We start from the raw sequence: 22,183 nt of genomic DNA, 5'->3' as shown, positions 1-22,183 counted from the left end.
ATTGTCAATCCGGTAGTGCAAGCACCAGAGAGACATCAAAACCCAAACGAACTACTACTACAGCTACTACTAACACGGCCACCGCCTCCGTATACACCGCTGTTATCACCACTGCCACCTCCACCGCCACTGCTTTCGCCGCCACTGTCGTTTAACTTGTCACCACCACCACCATTACCACGGCCACTACTACTGCTACTACTACTACTACTACTACTGCTGCTGCTGCTTTTTCTCTATACCGCCCTTTTCCAGTTCTTTATTATTCTCCGATTTTTTTTTTTTTCAAATATATTGGTACATTCTCTCTGTAGATAATTCTTCTTTTAAGATACCTTTTTCACATTTATCGCTCGCCTAGCGAGGCGAAAATGTAACCGCCTGCATCTTTGCGAGTGTGTGTGTGTGTGTGTGTGTGTGTGTGTGTGTGTGTGTGTGTGTGTGTGTGTGTGTGTGTGTGTGTGTGTGTTTTCGTTCCCAGTGTCTCCAAATCAGGAGGGCATATTGTATCCAAACTTTGTGGGCAGTATCCCGAGATATATGGCTTGTTTGTTAATGATTTTGGAGAAGCTGCGATGATATACCTCCGATGTGTCAGAGGATTTTGGAAGAAAAAACATCCTGTTCAACTAGTGTGATTTTTAACTTGGTAGGAGTAAACAGCGAAATCGTAAGACCTTATTTTCCATTTTGGTGGAGTTGCGATGATATGCCCCCCGACTGCCAGAGAATTACTGATACAGTTTTGTAGTGATGACGAGCGATACGCATTCGTGAGCGAATGCTTTGGCTTTTACTTTAAATATTATCCACAGCATGTATAAGCGAAACATAGGGTCGGGAAAATGATGAGGATGATGATGATGATAGCCCATCTCCTTCACTCATCTCTGTCTCTCCATTCGCCTTCCATCACTCCCTCTCCCTCCTTTCTCCACCCATCATCCCTTTTCTGTCTCCTTCCTTAATCCTTCCCCTCTCGTTTCATCTCCACTCCCTCATTTTCCTTCATTTTTCCAACCATCACATCTCCCTCCTTCTCCACTCCGGCTTCTCCCATCACTCTTCCCTTCAATTTTTCCACTAATGACTGTATCCCTCCCCTTTCTCCCTCATTTACCCATCGATCACTTCCTACTCCATCGAACACAGTTCCTCCACCCATCACTTATTTTCCACCCATCACGCCTTCCCCACTCATTACTTTTTCATCCATCACTTCTTCCTCATTATTCCACCCATCATTTCTTCCACACCCACGACTTCCTCTCCATCATCACTCCCTCACACTTCCCTCCCTCACCGGTGACTCCATCATCCCTACCATCACTCCCTTATCCATCACTATATCTCTTTCCTTCAACCCCCTCCTCGCCTCCAGTTCTGTTCCCACTAACCACTCTCATTTCTATACTCCCCAGGTTACGGGACTACTGACGCAGGGGAAGGGCGACGACACAGAGTGGGTAGAGTCCTTCCAGCTCTCCTACTCCATCGACGCCTACCACTGGCACTATGCGAGGGACATGTACAACAACAAGAAGGTCAGTGCACGAGTGGATGAGGTGGAAGAGCATAAGAGAGATGTTGTCCTGGAGTTTTTGACCCCTCCAGACCTATGACATGGTTTCTTTTAATCCTCTGAGACCCGGAACGTCGTTTTCGTTTTATTCTCGGCATTTCCTAACAATTTCATTCAGCTTAGGATATTTTTTTTTTTAACTAGAGAGGTTAGTTACATCTTTAACAAACCCCTACCTTTCAAAAGGGTTTTTCTAAATTGAATAAAATCATCGGGTAAGAACAAGAATAAACAAAAATGGACATCACCCAGATTCACGTGGTTAATTCTTGATACTGTCAGACGGTTTTATTTAGCTTAGAAAGGAACTCTCGCAGTGAAGGGGTCAGTAGAGGAATTTTTGTACTGCTCCAGTTCGAAAAGTTTCCCGATAGCTGAATATAATTGTCAGGTAGTAGCAAGAATAGAACAAAACTTACCCCACCAAAGTGAAAGGCTCAACCATGAGTTTCCTCCATTAACAGTGCCCACGGACAGGGATGCAGCCAGTCATTTCGGCATCTTGTGTTGACGGGTACGACGGGTGGATCTGAATCAGTCCTCAGATGGCATGCCTTTGTTCTGAAAATTCGATTGATTACTGGTCAGCAAAAACAGTGATGCCAGTGTTAGATACAGGTCATGTTGTTAGGCTCTGGAAATAAGTGACGATGGACGGTCAGGATGGATGCATGGATAGATGATACTTTATGTGGTTATGAAAGAGTGAAAGGGTATTGTGGTTAAGTAGGTAAGCACGAACAACCGAGCAGGCAAGTTAAGTGGCGAGAGGAATTGACAGAGGAGTGGATGGGTGGTCAGAATGGACCGGTGGAAGAGCAATAGAATGATTGTGAGTGAATAAATGGGTTAGAGGCTAAAGTATTGTTGTACAGGCTAAAGTATTGTTGTTTCCGAAAACTCAGTGTAGCTCAATGAGACATTAATCCATCTTACTGCAGAAATCCGGCAACTCCAACCAAAAGCTCTTAGAGATCTTTTGTTGAACCTCTGCTTAAGAAATGTCTATGTTGTTTGTGAGGAGTATGAAGTAGTGTGATGTGGAATGAGTGGCGACATTACAGTTAGAGGGTGGTGGATTTTTTTTTAAAGAGATACAGGGAGTAAGTGTGTTGTAGTATGAAAGGGCTATGTTACAGTAAGGGCAGCATTACACTAAGTACAGACTGGTTTGTTTGTGTTGCTTATGTGTTAGCAAGAAAGTGTATTCCGTTCTGAGGGGCGGCATTATACTGAAGGCTGATGAGTTTGTTCGTGAGTTGTGTTTTGTGCTGGTATCAGAGTGATGATAAACAGCTGAACAGACGGTATGAATGAGCAGGAAGAATGAGCAACATGAGTGATTCTACAAGTAAATGGTTTCCAGGATGACGACCCAGTGACTGGTGCTTATCATAGTAAATTCAGTTTCCAACTAGAAAGCGCTGAGAGAGCGTATATCTCCGCCAATGCCATTGCCGTTTAAAAGGATCTGGATCAGAATCCGTGGATACAGAATCCGGATGCGCCCCCAAATATAATCAGTTCTTTCTTGGTCCATGGCCCACATTTCTACAAAATTTCATTGAAATTCATTGAGAAATTTTGGATTGTGCGGGTTACTCAGGATCCGGATTCGCCCCCAAATGTAATCATTCTTCTTTGGCTCATGGCTCACTCTTCCACAAAATTTCATCAAAATCCATTCATAATTTTTTGAGCAAAATTGGTAACCGACAGAAGACAAACAAACGCCGGCAAAAACATAACCTCTTTGGCGGAGGTAATAAAGTATCCCATGGTCCCTTCAGATGTCGTTTTAAGTCTCTACTTTCAATCATGATATCTTTATTCAGCATGGAGGGAAATAGTTAATAGTGAAGGGGGTCCATGAATTCTGCATTGAACACATTCAGTTTGTAAAAGCTCTCTTAAACTGAATAAACAAAATGTCTTGAAGAAATACGAATTTAATGTAAAAAAAAAGAAGACGTCCTTGGAGTGAAAGGGTAAAGAAATTGAAAAGACCAAAGATATGACACAAAAGTGTGAGGTTCTTCGTAACCACTTCAGTTCCATAAAGTATTTGCTAAGTTATTCTAGCTGCCACCAGACGAGAATTCGAAGTGGAGGAATTAGGTATAGTCTTCAACAGCATTTAACCAAGAACTGTCCCGAAGCACAATATAATCGACTGCAGGTGGCAAGAGGAAAATAAAATAATACATCACCTGCATGAAAAAGTTAATTCGTTCTGTTCTGTATCGTACTTAATATAATATCTATTTTGAAATCTCCATACTATTTAATTCACCCTAAGATAGGCTTTTCGAACTGAAGGGTGTTAGATATAGCCTTCAGTAACCCCTTCATTTTGTGAGATCTTTTCTTAGGTTGAATCCAGTCGTCTGGAGGTGGCTAGAAAAAACTACATTAATACGGCATCTTAGGGGGTTAGTTCAAACGTAAATGTCATGCTACGTCAACATTAATGCGGTGAGTAACATTTTACCTTTTCGTCCGAAGACGTATTTTTAAACTATAATTTTACTATCATTAGGCGATATTACTTAATTTAGCATAGATCCTTCACCCGTCACGTCCCGAGGTTTTTCGCACCTCCGACATCCCCCAGTCCCGAGGTATTTTCGAATTTTTTTTTTTGGGCTAAAACCTTTGCTTTTGGTGAGAAACATCGAAAATTCATAGAGAAATCGCTCACCTGAGGTTTAAAGTACCCAATCCAGGTAGGAGTTCCTCCTTACCTGACTGGGTTTTCTAACATGCTGACACCAAAGAAAACGAGTTCTATGGGAGGGTAACTATTTCATCCACTCATAAACGGTATTTATTTATTTACTTGGTACGAATGTATATGTAGTATGAGAGTATATTGGTTTTCAAGCAGTAATAAAGGCATTATAAGCATTGTTTCACTCACAAACTAATCACCATACCTGACCTTTTTTTGCCACATTACCTGATCATTATTTCTGGCTGTTTCTTCTTCTAATGGTATGTAAACATTGTCCTCCACATTGTCATCGATTGGGGAATCACTCTGGCCCTGAATATCTTTACTAGCCAGGTCACTGGTAACAGGTCCTTTGCCAAGACAATGGCATGAGGGGGGGAGGGGGGAGGTTATTCGGTGTAAGGCATTGTCCCTGCTTGGCATCTTGTAGAGGAATAGAGGTAGGTGTCCCGTGTATACATACGAAAAATGACGTGCGAAAATTGAAAATTGTGCAAATTAGGGACCTTGCAATTGCACAACGTACTGGTACGTCGCCGGGACTGGCAAATGCAAATCGTTGCAACGTACCCATACGTCGACGGGACGGGACGGGTTAATAGGGAATGGGTAAAGAACGCTATATCTAACTCCTCCAGTTTGAAGAGTCCATGATTAAAGAAAATAGTCTGAAGGTAGCAAAGACTGAATGCAAAATACGCCATCAGAGTGAAATTGTTAGTGCAGCTGCCTCAGTACACAGTTATTGCGTCTTTTGGCCCTGTTATTACAACCGAGGCACTCAGGTACAGGCCAGCCCTAAATTATGACTGTGAGTTTTAAATTATTTGTGAGGATGGTAAGTTGCTTATCCACATTTAACTTCACATAACACATTTAACACGGACGTAAAGAAATCAAACTTCTTTGTTCTCTCCGACAAGGAGAGTATGGTTTCACCCCTATTTGTTCGTTCATTTGTTTGCCTGTCAACAGGATTGCTCAAAAACTAAAAGAGAGATTTAGACCAAATTTGGTGGGTAGATAGCCCATGTCAGAGAGAAAAATCGATTAACTTTTGGGACCAATCCGGATAGTATTACAGATTCTGGACCCGGAAAACACTTCTTGTGAAACCCAAATCAATGATGAGAAACCCTAAACCATTATGAAGAGTGGTTTGGAAATTATGTTGCCCTTATCGGAGAGATGCGCTCCACTGAGTGCCCCCTCTAGTTTGTTAATTTGTTTGTCTGTCAGCAGAATTACTTTAAAACCCAATGAGAGCTTTGACGAAATTTGGTGGGTAGATAACCTATGTCCCGGGGAACAATTTGTTAACTTTTGGGACCGATTTGGATTAGTCTGTTTGTCTGTTAGCAGGATTACTCAAAAACTTAATGAGAGATTTGGACCAAATTTGGTGGGTAGATAGCCCATGTCCCAAGGAACAATCAAATAACTTTTGGGACCGATCCGTTTAGTATTACAGATTCTGGATCCGGAAACCATTTTTTGTGAAAACCTAATCAGTGATGAGAAAACCTAACCCATTGTAAAGAGTGCATTAAAAAATATGTTGCCTTTGTTGCAGAGATGCACTCCCATGAGTGCCCCTCTAGTTACCTACTTGGATCTTCTATATATAGGTAAATATGTATACATGTGATATTTACATATATAATTGTTCAGAGTCTGTCCGTACCTGAAGAGAGTTCACGTCATGCCAGAGTTGCTTCATCTTAGTGAACACACACTTAGAAACGTGGGTAAAATTCTTCCCTGACAAATACTGAGGAAGTGGATAGCCTACACGACAGAAAAGATTGTACATTTTCTCTTTATCTCTCACCAATAATGCTATAGGCAGAAAAAGGATAAGATCGGAAAGCCAGTCCCTTCAGTGCGTTGAGATCTTGTGCGTATCATTAATTTCACCACCTAACAATGTATTTTGAGCTAGCAAGCGCAGCGAGCGAAGCAGTGTTTACGCTCAGGTGAGAAATGAGTGGCTCGACTGACACCGCTCGACCGTGATGGTTTTCGGAGGCTAATAACTTTTCTGCTATATGAGATAGAGAAGAGATTCTCTCAGCAGGTTGTAGGTACATTCAGTAAATTTTGTTTTTAGCTATATATTTACTCAGGAGACCAAAGAACCCCCTTGGAATCCCAGCTTTCCAGGGGAATGTACCGAGGGCTTCAATTTACATGCTCCACACTGAAATCGAATTAAATAAGATTTCCTGTTTTAACTCTGTGTTTTCTTGCATGAATTCTAACAATGATTTAAATCGGGATATTACACTCATTATTTTACAGGAACGTTTTCTCCATGTTTAGGGTGTGAATTCAGCAAGGGTAATTGCCCCATTTCTGGGTTTTATAATTCGATCAATTGCCAAGCGGTTACCGACGTAGATTGTTGACACGGCAAGTCGAGAACAGAGAAATGAACATTGCACGTGTGATAAATGCTACGGCGCTTCGCTATATGCGTATCCAGAGGGAAAACGTAGGAGAGAGAAAACGTGAGAAAGTAAATATTTTAGCTCAATTATTGTTTTGTTTTTGTTCAGCTGCTGTCAACCCAGAAATGTTGAAAGTCTACTCCAAGATGAAATAATGATGACAGACGTATATAAAAACGCCCGCTAGCTTGCCACGCGCTCAGAAAGCCCACTTTAGGCTACTGGTTTAGCTTGAATACTTCAGTCTGGTATAACACTTTTTGTTTCATTACACCAAAGCTCGCGGATAGAAAGAGGATTTTATGTTCTGATTAGTGTGTGTGTGTGTGTGTGTGTGTGTGTGTGTGTGTGTGTGTGTGTGTGTGTGTGTGTGTGTGTGAACAAAATAACTCCGTTTTTGTCCGATTTTAGCCAACTTTGGTGGATGGACTGAGGGGTAACCAGTGGGGAAATCTATTGTTTTGAGGAACAGTAGTTCAGAGGCTAAGGTCACAAGCTAGATCAATATTTGACCTAGGAAAGGCCCTATAAATAGTTTTTATTCAGTTATGACCAAACTTAGTTGTGGTAAAACTGGAATAAAGTGGTTCAGTTTTGAGAACAGTCGATGTCTAGGTCACAGGACAAGATCAAAGTCTGACCCGTGTTTGTGTGTGTTAATGAAATATGTAAAAGCGCTTTGATCCAATTAAAAAAAAATGATGGAAGGGTTGAGAGTTAAGTAAGCATGACTGTATTGTTTCTAAAGGCTGCGTCACACTGGGCCAAAAGTGGCAAACATGCGAGCAGCTTTTGTGAGGTGAAACAGCTAGCAAAGTAGAGTTGTCCTCACACCTGTGTGTTTTTGCGAGCCGAAACGACTAGCAGTGTCGTCTGCCTTGGTGCCTCGTGGTCATTTGTAAAAAACCCACCACGGAGAACCCACTCCCTTTTCCTTAATTTCTGCAACTGCCTCACGTACTTAAGCAACTCCAGAGCCACAAAGCAGTCTGCTAGAGTTTTCCATGCTGCAGGATCCATATCGAATACTGGTCACAATCTGCGTGTTGTTTGGAAATAGACAGCCTCTGCGGCTGGTCACCCGAGTGTCCAAATGTTTATTTCATGTCACAAGAAGAAAATAGAAAGGAATAAAAACCAGAAGAATTAAATTGTATTTACTTGACAAATTGGGTTAAAGTTTCCTTCTGTGAATAATAGAATATTTTCTCACCAGTTACAAAATTAATTTAGGTTCATTTGAGTTCTAATCCCAGCAACAAGCTGTGAATGAAAATTGTTGTCCATTTCGCCTCGCAAGCGAAATCTCGCTCACCGTGGATCAGTTTAGCTAGCGGCTCACAAAACTCACATGTTAGTTCCTTTAGTTCCAGTGTGAAGCCACCTTAAGAGTTATAGGTCAAGCGCCAAAGCCAAAGGTAAGGCCAACTTAAGCAATTTTTATCCAGTTTTGATCTATCTTTGTAAAGGTCTTGAAGAAATGGCGGGAATAAATATTCGATTTTGAGAACAACCAGGAAAAGATCAAAGTTACAGGGAAAGGTCGAAAGCCAAGGTCACAGGACAAAGTCAACTGCAACACATCTGATCTGATTTGAACTCATCCATGTGGAATGGGCAAGGATCAGTCAAAAAAGAGGGATTTAGTTCTGAGAACAATCAGCTATGTTCAAGGCCACAGGGCGAGGTCTAAGTTCGACGCGTGTGTCTGTGTTAAAAAAACAAAATGACCTGATTTAGATCAAAACTGATAGATAAGTTAAAGATCACCCAAGAAGATGACCTGGTGTTATTTGGAACACTATACCAAAGCTCAAAGTCACATGGCAAGGTCAGATTAAATTATTTTTATCCAAGGTAGAGTAAATTCTACGGAAGCGTTAAGGGTGCATTAAGGATAAAGGGATTTGGATTTAAGGACAATCAGTTTAAAGGTCAAGATCGCAGATAAAGATCAAGATCAAATATTAAGGTTTCTGGGCAAAATCAGCTCAAAAGTTTTGATCTGATTTGAAACAAGATCGGTGGAGGGGTTAAGGTTTAACAAAGATTAAGTGTTTTTGAAATAATCTATGGAAAGTCAAGTTCACAGAGCAAAGGCCGACATTCGGCCCTTAGATCAGTCGGAAGTCACAGGTGCTTTACTCTCTGGGTGCTCCTTCTTGGTTTCTGTTTACCTTTTGTAGTTCATGAGAAAGTTTGGAACAATAAGGATTAGATTAGATTCTTTAATAACCCCTTCACGACTAGAGTTTCTCCCGAAGTTGAAGAAAATCGGCCGGAATTAGGAAGAATACGGTGATAAAAACAATATGTTTTCTTGCTGCATACAAATGATTTTACGCAACCTAGCACAGAACATTCAGACTAATAAACCATCTAACAATAGTAAACTCTGCTGGCATGTTGATGAGCTGGCTTTTATAATTTTTATGACTCATAAACTATGCAGAATGTAATATGAATGCAAATAGAAAACTTTTTTTTTTTTTTTTTTTTAACACATCCGACTCCGCAAATAGAATAGGAGATTCATTCTCGAAGTATATTTCTCCTTACACCTTAACTTGTTCCAGATTTTCGTCTTTTTTGCTTTTTACCTCAGCCAAGGAGGTAATGTTTTTGCCGTCGTTGGTTTGTTTGTCTATTTGTCTGTTACAAGGATTACTCAAAAAGTTATAAACGTATTTTGCTGAAAAATTTTTGAGGGGTAGGGTATGGCCCAAAGAACAATCAAGTAGATTTTGCTGGTAATTCGGATCATCATCCGGATTCAGGAATTTTTTGTTTGTTTGTCCACACAATATTTCCAAAAGTTCTCGGTGAATTTCAGTGATATGTTGTGGAAGGGTGGGCCATGGGCCAAGAGAGAATTGGTTAAATTTTGTGGCGGATCAGGATCGAAATCATGCAATGGCATCGGCTGAGTATGCGTTCTCTGAGTGCTTTCTAGTTATTTTATGTAACTCAGTGGCAGAAAAGTTGATACTACGGCTCTACATCCTTTTCATATCATTCTTCCCGACTAGCACCATATTCTAGCGTCTTTAGCTGTAGCCCAGCGTTAGATGGCAATTATGGACCCAGGTAGAGTTACAAAAAAAAAGAAAAAGGTTTACCCGTCCACGTTATCCTAGCATTAATCTCTCGTTATAGGTCAGGACTCAGGGTGGAGAGATGGCAGTTACAGCCCAAGTTAGATTACGTAAAACATTGCAGTCCACGTCCCACACGAACAGAAGACTGGTCCTAGCACCCGTCAAAGCTTCGCCACTATGACACACGTACCCAGTTAAATTATAGTGTATTTATATTATCTCTGCTTCCACTCGTTCGATTTGAATGACATGCGAAGAACGACCAGTTCTATTCAGTAAATACAGGTATATTAATTTTACCTGGACTGCGTCCGTTGCCAGACAGACACGTAACTAGTGTGCGATTGAGCAGAGGGCACGCCGAGGAAAATGTTAAGCATATAATTAAAGGTTAAGATACTAGTGAATAATGCGATAGGGACTTAAGGTAAGAGACGGTATGCTCATCGGTTAAGGAGGCTCCCCAGAACCTCTTCCGTACTAATTCACTTCCGTATTTGGTGCGTTAGTGTAGTGCTGAAGAGGGACGCCTTCATGTGGTGGCACATATATAACCAGGCGGTTCGACTGCCAGGTCGTACCAACGTCCCTCAACTGCTTCCTTATCTCCGTAAGGAGAATGGTGGACTGCAGGAGAATTACAGTTTAAGCCTGCAGTCCACTAGGTTCAAGGTTCACTTGAGCCTGGGGTCAAACAACAGCTACACAACAAAAACAATAACATTGCCATTGTCTTGTGTGTGTTACGCAGTCTATGACGATTTTGAAGAGTCATAAATAACATACGTAGAAGTAAATAGAGGTGTACAGTATACCTATTACTCAGCCAGGGAAGATGTTTTGGAAAACCTGCTGAGTGACGAAAATACAGTCCGATGTGGCAGGGGTTATTCAACTATCTCACTCCAAGAAGAGGATCGTTCTTATAGCGAAGTACAGTTGTCAGCATAGTCAGCAGAAATTCGCTGCAAGTCTACTTGTGTGATGTGAGTCCTTTAGTCTGGCAACAGTGTAAGGGGACCAGTTTCCACATAGACTTTTATTCACTTTAAAGACGTGTTTTTAAGAAGTGGTACTAGAGACTGCCTAGAGTATAATAATCTGTACACCGTATTTAGTTATTATAAAAAATATGCAAGAACTTACAGAAGAATGTTATGAATGACGTATGAGCTTAATGCCCTGGTGTTCCTCATTACATCAGTGTCTAAGCTTCCCTTCCCTCTCTCCTCCCCCCCCCCTCATACTTCTCCTGACGTCTCCTCCAACCCTCCCTCTCCCTCGTACCCCCCAATCACTGTCATGCCTCTCCACTGTCTCCTCTCCTCACCCTCTCTACCTTCATTAATTTATCCACGGCACTAACTCGATTGGCTCATCGCAATTCTCTCGACTGTTTACTAAACCCAATCTGCCCTATTCCCAGTTGTTCGCAGTAGCCTACTACCCACAATATACAAAGTTCATTATTAAAATTCCCTCCTGTTCGAGTCCCATTCTCACCCTCCCCGTCTCCTTCCCACTTCCTTTATTCCAGTTGTCATTCATGTCTCCACCCTTTGTCATTACCAACAGCCAGGAGATATAGGAACATGGAAGTCTCGTTCTTGCGATGCATTCCTTTCTGGTGTTTGAGTGAGCCTGGCAGTCGGTGGATATTATTTCAGTAGGCGAAATTAAACATTGGTGCCCATTCCTCCTACTTCTCGCCCACTCTCTTCCCTAGTAAAATGTTCCCATTATTCTCATTTTGTTCACTGATTCATGAAGCAGTATCAGAACCAATAATGTTCCGAACTGCTGCATCATGTTTGGAGTAGAGATTGGAAGAAAAAGACTGTGGCATGGCAAGATACTCTCGAATGTAAAGGAGCAAAACGGTTACAGGAATAGACATGAAATAGAGAAGAGTGCGGTTCATTACGTAGACGCCGTGGATAAGGTAGACAGGGTGTGGAGAGAGGGGAGTGGAGATGAATGACAGCGGGAGGGGGAAGGAGAAGGGAAGGATGGGGATGGATATGGGAGAGGTACGGGGGAGAGCGGGAGTTTCATCATTCTTTAACATTCATCTGTCGCCTTTTGCACATTTTTATGTTAATCAGATATAAAGAATATTGCATTCTGGGGGATTTGTAGTACTAATTCTTACAAACACGTCTTTAAAGCGTATAAAAGCCTCTGTGGTGAGTAGTTCCCATACACTGCTGCCAGACAAAACAACCACATCACACGAGCAGGATTGCAGCGAATTTGTGCTGACAACTGAACATCTCCACTACCTCTCCATGGACGAAGATGGAATTCCGCGGACCTTTAACAATGTGAAGAAATTAACAACATGGCTGTAAATATTAGATGGAGCAGAAGTAGGCTACTGTTTCATTAGCTGACTCTGAAGGTGGGTCAGAGTAAAATATTTCTGTTCGCTTGGAGAAACGTAGACTTACCGCAACGTTCATGGGTCTCCAAAAAGTGAAGAGATTTGCCACTCGAACCCTGCCTATTGAGCTTAACCTCAATGTGAAGTATTTTCTCTGTGACCTAACCTTACCGAACACTCTCTCTCTCTCTCTCTCTCTCTCTCTCTACTGTATACTCGCATGTCAGATATTTCCTCATGTTTTGGAAAGCCTCCGGAGAGATGATGACATTACTTCCATACATTCCTGTCCCACTTACTTCCTGCTGGGCCTTGGAGAGTCAGTGGCTCAAGAGTGTAGGGCCTATAGTACGATGGTAAGTCCCAAGGCTATTTGCTAAGATAATTATATAATTCTTAAACTGTCGCTAAAATATTGAGAGAATCCATAGACTGTGGCCGCAGTTTTGATAGAACCGCTAGAATATAGCTAAGATACTGGCAGAGATCATAAATTCGCCATAATATTAACAGAATAATCACATAAGCCCGTCTCTTGCTACGCCCTCAAGGTGTCAACCCACACCCATTATTTTCCCTCAGGGACCTATTCCCACACTGACTGATTTTTTCTCCCTGTGACCTATTTGTCACCATTGGTCTATTTTCCACAATGGACCTACTTACCACTTGAACTTATTTTCCCTCATGAACTCGGCTTCTATACGAACCCATTTTTTCCCCATGACCTATTTTTTCTCCCGAGCCCATTTTCTTCCACGGATCTATTTTCTCCCACGGACCTATAGCCTACTCATTTTTTTTTTTTTCTTATTGAGGCGAAGATGCACTTGGCAGATTGGTGATTATTGGCTGCATGCAACATTACTTCTTAATCTAGCATTATTAACTGACAACAAATATCTGAGAGGGAAATTTGGGTTAGTAAATATTTTTTGAAAATGTTGCATTCAGCCAATCATTATCAACCTGTCAAGTGCATCTTCGCCTCAATAAAAAAAAAAAAAAAAAAAAAAAAAGAAACGGAGTATAGTGTCCCCCGTGGACCCATTTTCCACCATGGACCTATTTTATCCGTGGACCTGATTTCCCTCCTCGGACGTAATTTTTAATCCTTGGATCATTTTTCCAAAACTACCTGTTATTCCCCTTGAAACTATTTTCCCTATGAGGCAATTTTCCCTTATGGAAGAGTGTCATCATGGGGACATGCTGACTCCACAAACGGATCTAGTTTCTCCCATGGACCCATTCCCCCATGTACTTATTATTTACCCATATGACTTATTTTCCCACTTAAACCCATTTCCCACGGGACAAAATGTGGACCTACTTTCCAACACGAACGTATTCCTACCATGAGACTATTCACCCCATGAACCTAGTACCTCACTATCCAATCTCGCATCATAACCACTCACCCTGCTTTCCCACCCTACCAGCTCACACCACCCCGCCCATCCACCTACCCACCTCACACTCACCCATCCCACAACACCCATTCATTAAATCAACCCTATCCATCCACCCACCCACCAACTCTGCACATCCACTCACCAACGCACATCATCCTACCGATCAGCGCACTCCATCCCACTTGCCCAGCCACTAACCCTGCTCCAACTCACCCCATCCTACCCTGCCTTTTCAACCTGCCCAGCAAACCAACCCCGTCCACCCACCTACCTCGCTAACAATGGCCACCCAACCTGCTTACATACTCAGTTACCCTGCTATCCCATCTCACCCAGCCTGCCCACTTGCCCATCTGCCCCACTAACCCTGCCTACCCAATCTGCCCACTTGCCCAGCTACCCTTGCTCACTCCACACTACCCCTCCCACCGACCCACTAACCCACCCTATGCATCCACCACTCTCCACGAACAAGAATACTTGCAAGTTTACACACACACACACACACACACACACACACACACACACACACGTAGAGAGAGAGAGAGAGAGAGAGAGAGAGAGAGAGAGAGAGAGATGCTTTTACAGTAGAGATTCATAGCGTATCACCAAAATATTGATAGAGTCCGTAGAACATTGGTAAATAATAATAATAATAAAAAAATCAAGTATCTCACTAAAATATCAATCGGATCCTGTAAATATAGCTGAAATATTGGCATACCCTTCTCACATCACTTTATTTTGTGCAGTTAGCCATCTCAGTTTGGTGCTGGGTAGATGTGAATATGTAGAGCTGACAGCAAAACCCCTAACTTGGCAACCTTGAGCCCTTAGTACTGACCATATTCACTGACAGGATAACCCTTTCATAGGTGAGACAACTCAGAATATTATTGCAGATAACTCCACATGATACTATTCATCAGAGAGAGAGAGAGAGTCATAGAACCCTGAGAGAGTTAACTTCTTCGCAACGATTCGTCTCCCCTAAGCTGCGTAAAATCGTCAGGCTTTAGCAAGACTATTATTGATATCACATTTTTGTACTAAACTGATTAATGGAAATTATTCCTAGTCCGACACTGTTTGCCTTCTTTTTCAATCTGCAGTGCATCTTATGGTTTATCAAAGAATCTGCCAGTTGATGATTTATTAGGAATTCGGAGTGGGGTGACAGCTAACAGGCCAGTTTCCTGTTAGTGTCTTAGGTTCATCATGCTCCTCGCACCTCATTTACTTGCTCAGGTTTAGCCTCTCACCCATCGTCCGCACTCAGCCTTACTTATCAAGTGAGATTACTTGCCTTTACTGGATTTTCAGTATTGCTGATTAGTAGTTTCAACGACAAAAACATTTCTAGTTTTACGGTGCCCAACATTCCAAAAATTTCACTGGGTCTGGAATCGCTGATGGTTTGCTCTTTGTTCAACAGTTTTCTTTACGGTCAAAATCGATATCACGGTTAAAGAGAGTCTCCAGCCTCAGCAACACACAGGCTGTGGTTGGATTAGGCTTGATATTGTGTGTGAACAGTGCGAACTCTAACGTGGACTTCATACATCATCACACGACACAACATTGCACTTACCACACCCCACTGCGCCACACCACGCAACAGCTTACCACACCACACCACACATCGCACTACACCACACCACACCACACTGTCAGTCTGGTCTACTGTAACATCATCCCTTCACCCACTCTCGTCCAACATATACCATTTAGTTCTCTTACCAGCTTTCCCACTCTACTCTAAGCCAGCATTTAATCTCACGAGCATCGTTCTCTTACCAGCTTTCCCACTCTACTTTACGCCAGCTTTTAATCTCAAGAGCATCTTTGGAGTTTGACTGACGGTGTTCCACTAATGAAGGCTGCTCATCAGGCGAAACAGGCCAATATTCTCACGAGCATCTGTATCTCAGAGGGTTTTGCTGGCTCACGGGAAAGAAAGCTTGAGGAGTCCTGTTGCCTGTAATATTACCACTGTCCAAAAGATCCTAAAACCACTCTTGCAAACACTTTAATTGGCACACCTTACATATTAAAGTCTAACAACATTCCCACGGCAATGTAGCATGGTCTCCACACCCGTGCAGTACACTGATATACTTTTGTGTAAACTGCCATGATGGGTTATAAACTTGTACGAACGTAGGATCCCATATTTTCAGGGATACAGTTAAAAAGTGTAAGACAGAAAGTGAAAAGAAAAAAAAAAAGAATAATAATGATAAAAACAAAAACAGCACATTAACCGCAATAATAATAATAATAATAATAACAGTAAGAAGAGTACCCTTCATCTGTGAGCCAGGTAGACTGTAATTATAGTGTTAGTTGAAAACATGACCAGTATGTATCCATCCTGTATGATTCTCAATGTTGGTTGAGTGACATGTGAACTCAGGTTATGATTCTAAACAACTTTTATTAAAAACTTTTTCCTCTACAATAAATACTTTGGGCGATTTGAGTTTTCGACACATACACAAACAGATACATTTCGTACAAAATGACGACCATCGACTTCGTCTACCTGGCTCAATAATAATAATAATAATAATAATAATAATAATAATAATAATATTAATAATAATGATGATAATAATAATAATAAAAATAATATATAAATGAGTAAATGCAGTAGATCTACACACCATACTGTGGGGATCTAATAACGGATATCAAATGAAAGGAAAATCATTGACTTTAATGAGCAGCATGGCCGACTTGTTAACACATACATTAATGTATGAAGAGCAGTTAAACACAGAATATCATACACGAATGATCATAATACAGGTAGTAAGGTCTGTCCCATATTTATCTGTCAGACATCTGACGCAGGGTTATGTCTACCCCACCAAATTAAAGAATTCTGGTTTGGGGTCTGAGGTAAAAGAATTTTAACCATTAAGGATGGACCCTGATACACCCTACTACAGTAAAATGAATATTATGTTCTTCTACTAATCCTTTCAAGCTAGATAGTGGCTTGGCGTATCATCTAATGGGTCCGGTTCACATTCCGGCGTGTAACAGCGCGCGCGCACACACACACACACACACACACACACACAAAATATATATATATATATATATATATATATATATATATATATATATATATATATATATATATATATATATATATATATATATATATATATATATATATATATATATATATATATATATATATATATATATATATATATATATATATATATATATATATATATATATATAGAGAGAGAGAGAGAGAGAGAGAGAGAGAGAGAGAGAGAGAGAGAGAGATCACGTCGCATGATAAGCTTTCATTATATAAGAGTACCCTATGCCTGTCCCTGAATCTAATAGAAAGATCCCTTTTGCGTGACGAATATAGTGATCAACACTGCATGTCTCACAGTTTTTAGGTTTGCCCAAGAGGACACGGACTGACTATCAGCACCATCACCATCTCCATACAAAAAGTGGACAGGGTGCGAGAGCTGAGTGTGTGCCACCTATATTCACGTATCAAGTTGGCGCTTTTTTTTTCAGTTTTCCATCACTGACGACCATGTTATTAATTCTTCGTGCGCGACGGTGTAAGCAAGCTCTTAAAAATCTGACGGTCGTTTGTAGAACACTTGTTATGAGTCGATGTGGTAATACATCACACATTACGGAATGTGGTCACCAACGATACAAAAAGGCAATGCATGTTTTATCAACGCATGCTTGAGAAATTGTCAAAAGATGGCATTCTATCCATACCTTGACTCTCGGGGTACAGTACTACCAACCTTATGCTGGGATGTGTTGCCTGCCCCTTCCAGCTAGGTTCATGGACTCACCGGGTCTTATGTTCAGGCGTAACAGGTATTCTCTGTGGAGAAAAGTAAGAACTGAGGCACTGTCGGTATAATCATTTTGTGTGTGTGTGTGTGTGTGTGTGTGTGTGTGTGTGTGTGTGTGTGTGTAACTGGTAGACGATGCTTAATTTTTTCTGTTTGAATGCAATTTTCTGTTTCATGCCCGTATAGTTAATGCGGGTACCATTTTATTTATTTGCTTTAATGTTTCACTGCTTAAGGCATATGAAATCGCCGAATGCTTGTTTCGTTTCCTTCAAGTTTTACATCTTCTCATTTGACTTGAAGAGAAAAATAACATTTCCATCCCGCCAGTAGCACCAGGCCAATATAGCCAGTCATAATATGTGCGTGTGTGTGTGTGTGTGTGTGTGTGTGTGTGTGTGTGTGTGTGTGTGTGTGTTTCCTCCGAATTTCTACTACCCAGCACCTCTCAGTGCCATCCTACGTACTCCTTTACATCCTTAAGACCCGGGAAAGAAGCTCTAAAGATTCGTATCTCAGGGAAAAAAAAAAAAAAAAGTATGTTATGAAGAGGGAATCAAAGGCTTGAGGCCCATAAAGTTGTTCCTTCAAAGATTAAGGGAAGAACAAGAGTCATATTCAAGATCCCTTCTTTTCGAGATGCCTGTATACATTGAGTTTAAAGGACTGGAGGTCAAAGGCAGAGGGAACCTCAATCACAGGAAGAAAGTTCCAGAACTGACCTGTCGCATATATAAATGACTGAGAGTATCTGTCATTTCTTGCTCTCGAAAGCTGGAAAGAAAATGAGTGAGTGTGTGCTGCTAGATGTGCTGCTAGATGGGTGCTAAGCACCTACCGTAATGGAGGAGAGATACAAGAAGACAGTTCAGAGGAGCAGTGGCCATTGAAGCAGCGATAGTAAAGAGATAAAGATGCGACAGGCAGCGAAGAGAGTACAAAGGAGTACAAAGGAAAGCAAACAGCAGCAGACCTTCTGGCCCTTTCGAGGCTGTTTGTTACAGAGTAGACAATGACTACGAGATCTAATTTTACAAGCTGAAGGATAAGGATAGTAAAGCTAGAACGCTCCCTCTTGCTCCAAACCCTTCAGTTAAAACTGGCAGGAAAAAACTAGGAAAACCACCATGCAGCATGGAAAAACTGACATGGAAATTTCATAAGGAAGACTGAAAAGGAAAAGTTGCATTCAATAATACTTTATCTATAAGCTACCAGTCTGAATAACCTGAAAGAGAAAATAGTAAAATAAAATGAATAATCAAATAAACAACTAACTAACCCCTGGCATTACTGTATGTACGGGTGCGTAGTTAACGTTGCTTCTGCAGACACAGAGTGGAAATTATACAGTGCACAATGTGAATGTTCGGGGGCGGTGCAGCAGCATTGTCTGGCGCTTTTAAGGTCACTCAGGCCCCAGCTCCGTTCACTCCACTGTGACAAGGAACTTTCCCATGCGAGAGAGAAGTATACAAGTTACCTCCTGAAGCAGTGACCCCTGGTACATCTAAAAACTCCCAATGGTGGTCACTTAACTAACAGGGACCCTCAGTGATCTACAGCCCATCTCAGGTCGAAAGTAAGAGTAGTGATCATTAACTCAAGGCTATCTGTGCATATCCTAGTCTGTCTTTATATTATATTTGCATTTAATAAACCGATCCAGGCTGTGAAAAAAAAATATATATACATGTACACGAGTGTTTTATTCAGGAGTAAACATATTAATCTGGGGGCTGGACGACAGATACTTATCCAAGCGACCTTTAAATGTTAGTACCGTATTCCAATTTACTTCATTGGAGGGCAATTTGTTCCATGTATTTACAATGCTATTAAAGAAGAAATGCTTAGCTTCATGCAACTGGAATCGTTTGCCAATATTGTAGAGTCAGTAAAAGGAGGGGAGTTGATGAGACAAAAATCAAATGACTCCATCTGTTTACAAGAACTGTGACGGATACAGTCAGAAGCGGACGGAGAGGTGAACAGCCATCAGCATATGAATGGATGATGTTAGATGTGTAGCTCAGAAGAGAGTTGGTGACAGGACAGAACCCTAAGGAACACCACTCTAGGTGAAGAACAGGGGCCATGTACAGGGGCAGATAGAGTGACCAGAAAGGAAGCTAGAGCTAGACAGAAATCGTAAGAGGGCAGCTTGGAAATTAAAGATAATTGCCAGACTTGGTCGAAAGCCAGAAGTCAGGAAGAAAGTTAAGAAGGTCACTAATAGAACATCCCTGGCGGAATCCATATTAGGAATTGGAAACAAGCTTTTAACAAGAAAAGTGTTTCTAATTATTTTTAAAAGAATGAATTTAAAACTTCAAAAATACAGAATATTAAAGCAATTGGCTGATAGCTAGAAGGCTGGGAACTATCATCCTTCTTTGGGACAGGCTGAATAAGAGTAAACTTACAGCAAGAAGGAAGGGTACAAGACAACCAACGTAGGAGAAAGGGTTTAACTTGACAGGGTGTCAACACAGGAGCATAGTTCTTGAGAATAACAGGAAGGACCCCATCAAGCCCATATGCCTTATTAGTACTGAGACAAGGAAGGACAGAAAGTACATTACGAAGAAATTATAATGTCAGTTATGAGGAAGTTAGAGGCAGGAAGAAATGGGAATTATCCAAAGTGGAATTGGAGGAGAAAGTCTAATTGAAGAGTTCTGCCTTTTCAATAGAAGAAACAATTACAGAGCCAGCTGAGTGTAAAAGAAGGTGAAAGGAGAATGGTGTAATATTGTTAGATAGGCTTCTGACAAGGTAACAAAGTGGGAGGAGTCGGAATTGGAGAGTTCAAAGCATTTACTGTGAATGAAATTATTCTTAGCAGAGCCAAGCACAGACTTTGCACACTTCTGGTCAGAAATATAGAGCAACTGGGATTCAAGGTTGGGCTGGCATTGGTACCATTTGTAGGCCTCCTCCTTGCTGTGGACATCATTAGAACAAGCATGATTACGCCATGTTTTTAGTTTTTGTTGCATTAGTCAGAGGGTAAGAGAAAGGAAAGTATGCTTCTATGCCCAAGAGAATAACCCCCATAATGCGCGAGCCTCACTCAGATGACTTTCGGCCATGGATGCGGCATGCATTCCATGAAAAAATTAAAAAAAGTTCTGCCTGAGGGTCTCCCAATCTGCTGCTCCGAAGTGCCACAGCCGTTGCATCATGGAAGGGTCTGTTGATCTGCTTGAGCAATAGGACAAGTTACTGATATGGTTGTGACTGGAGGAGCCCAGTGATGAGAAAAGACTGATACAATAAGCAAATGAACTAGTAAGGGAAAGGTCAAACATGTTGATACTTTCTTCATGATAGATAGAAAAGGTGTAGGATTGTTCACCAGGTGGATCAGTGAATAAAGAGGAAACCCAAAGTTGGTACATCATCAAGGACGGAGATTTCAGAGAAGGGAGAAATAGGTAGAATATGCTTCATCTTAGATATATGATAGCCAGATAATTTTGCATACTTGGTAGAATTAGGGGATAAGTAAGCAACATAGACATATTTCGTTAGAGAATGACCGGATAGCTGAAACCAGAGTGTCAGGAATTCAGAGTTTTCAAGTTCAGGAATATGAGAGCAAGATATATTGTTGCGTACATACACACAAAAACCACCCTTAGCTCTGATATGAGAACACTGAAAGCAGGAAGATACAGAGAAGGGTTTGCTATCACTTGGCTCAGACAGCTGAGTCTCAGTGAGCAAAAGATGAGGTTTAGAGGAAGGGAGGTGGTGTTCATCAGAAACGAAACTATAAGAAAGGCCGGAAATGTTGCAGAAATGAACGAATATAGTGTCAGACGATGGTTCCATACATCTCGCTTGGTCGTCACAGGGAGATGGGATGTTTTTATGCACGTGCTCGATGGTCTTGACCGGATTACTACTGGCCTGAATGGATCAGAACTAATGTCAAAGAAATGGAAGTGAATTAAGTAAACAAAAGTCGGCATGGATCCACGTGAATATCACTATAAGGAAATAAATGGATGTCACAGTATCTTGCTAAAATGTTATTGAACCTAAAGTGACCTTATGGATCTACATTAACCTGATCAACATCAGATCCATCTTGATCCATTCAGGTTCGTTCTTGTCATTGTTGATCCATTTCAGCCTTGATCAGACCCCCCCAAAAAAAAAATTCAGACCTTTTCGTCACTTTTGATCCAGTAGATAGACTTAGGTCAATATTCTTCTGCCTACGGTTTGTGCGTTTTCACTTTCATTAGTGAAATGAACTTAAAGGAATGGCAGGTCAGGTCAGGGATTCTTTTAGGTTCCTTCAAGTCCATCCAGTCGATTCGGGTCAATATCGATTGCTCCAGATCATGACTATGAAGTCCTGATCCAGGCAGTGGTATCTTAGATATGTTGATTTAAATCTTTCAGAAATGAGTGGAGTGTATTGAGACGAGTGAGTGACACAACCTGTGATAATGGCGAAAAGCGGGGCTTGACAAGGGCTCTGAATACTGTGAATATGGGTGTTACAGACAAAAGAAATTACGAAAGTTTCACCACATTAGAGGGGATATGGGTGAAGTGGGTGGAGAGAAGTGGATGGGGTAGGCTAAGATGACGGTGAGTGTTGGAGCATGTCGGGAAAAATACACCCATTGAAGATGGGCCTTATATGA

At 41.3% G+C, this 22,183-nt stretch overlaps 1 protein-coding gene across 1 annotated transcript in view; it reads left to right on the top strand.

Moving 5' to 3' along the window:
• Positions 1 to 22,183, top strand: part of LOC145408276 (lactadherin-like) — a gene marked incomplete at its 5' end in the record, with an annotated part of 466,139 nt that overhangs the window by 61,193 nt on the left and 382,763 nt on the right. The window contains one exon of the mRNA XM_080279043.1: positions 1,422 to 1,544. Coding sequence (XP_080135169.1) covers positions 1,422 to 1,544 — 123 coding nt within the window. The remainder of the gene's footprint in view (positions 1 to 1,421; positions 1,545 to 22,183) is intronic.

Source organism: Coenobita brevimanus, chromosome 76, assembly GCF_032717465.1.
Source record: "Coenobita brevimanus isolate Jiangsu-jjx chromosome 76, ASM3271746v2, whole genome shotgun sequence".
Classification (NCBI taxonomy): domain Eukaryota; kingdom Metazoa; phylum Arthropoda; class Malacostraca; order Decapoda; family Coenobitidae; genus Coenobita; species Coenobita brevimanus.
Note: the sequence above shows the minus strand (reverse complement) of the source record. Positions and strands in the feature narration are given on the sequence as shown.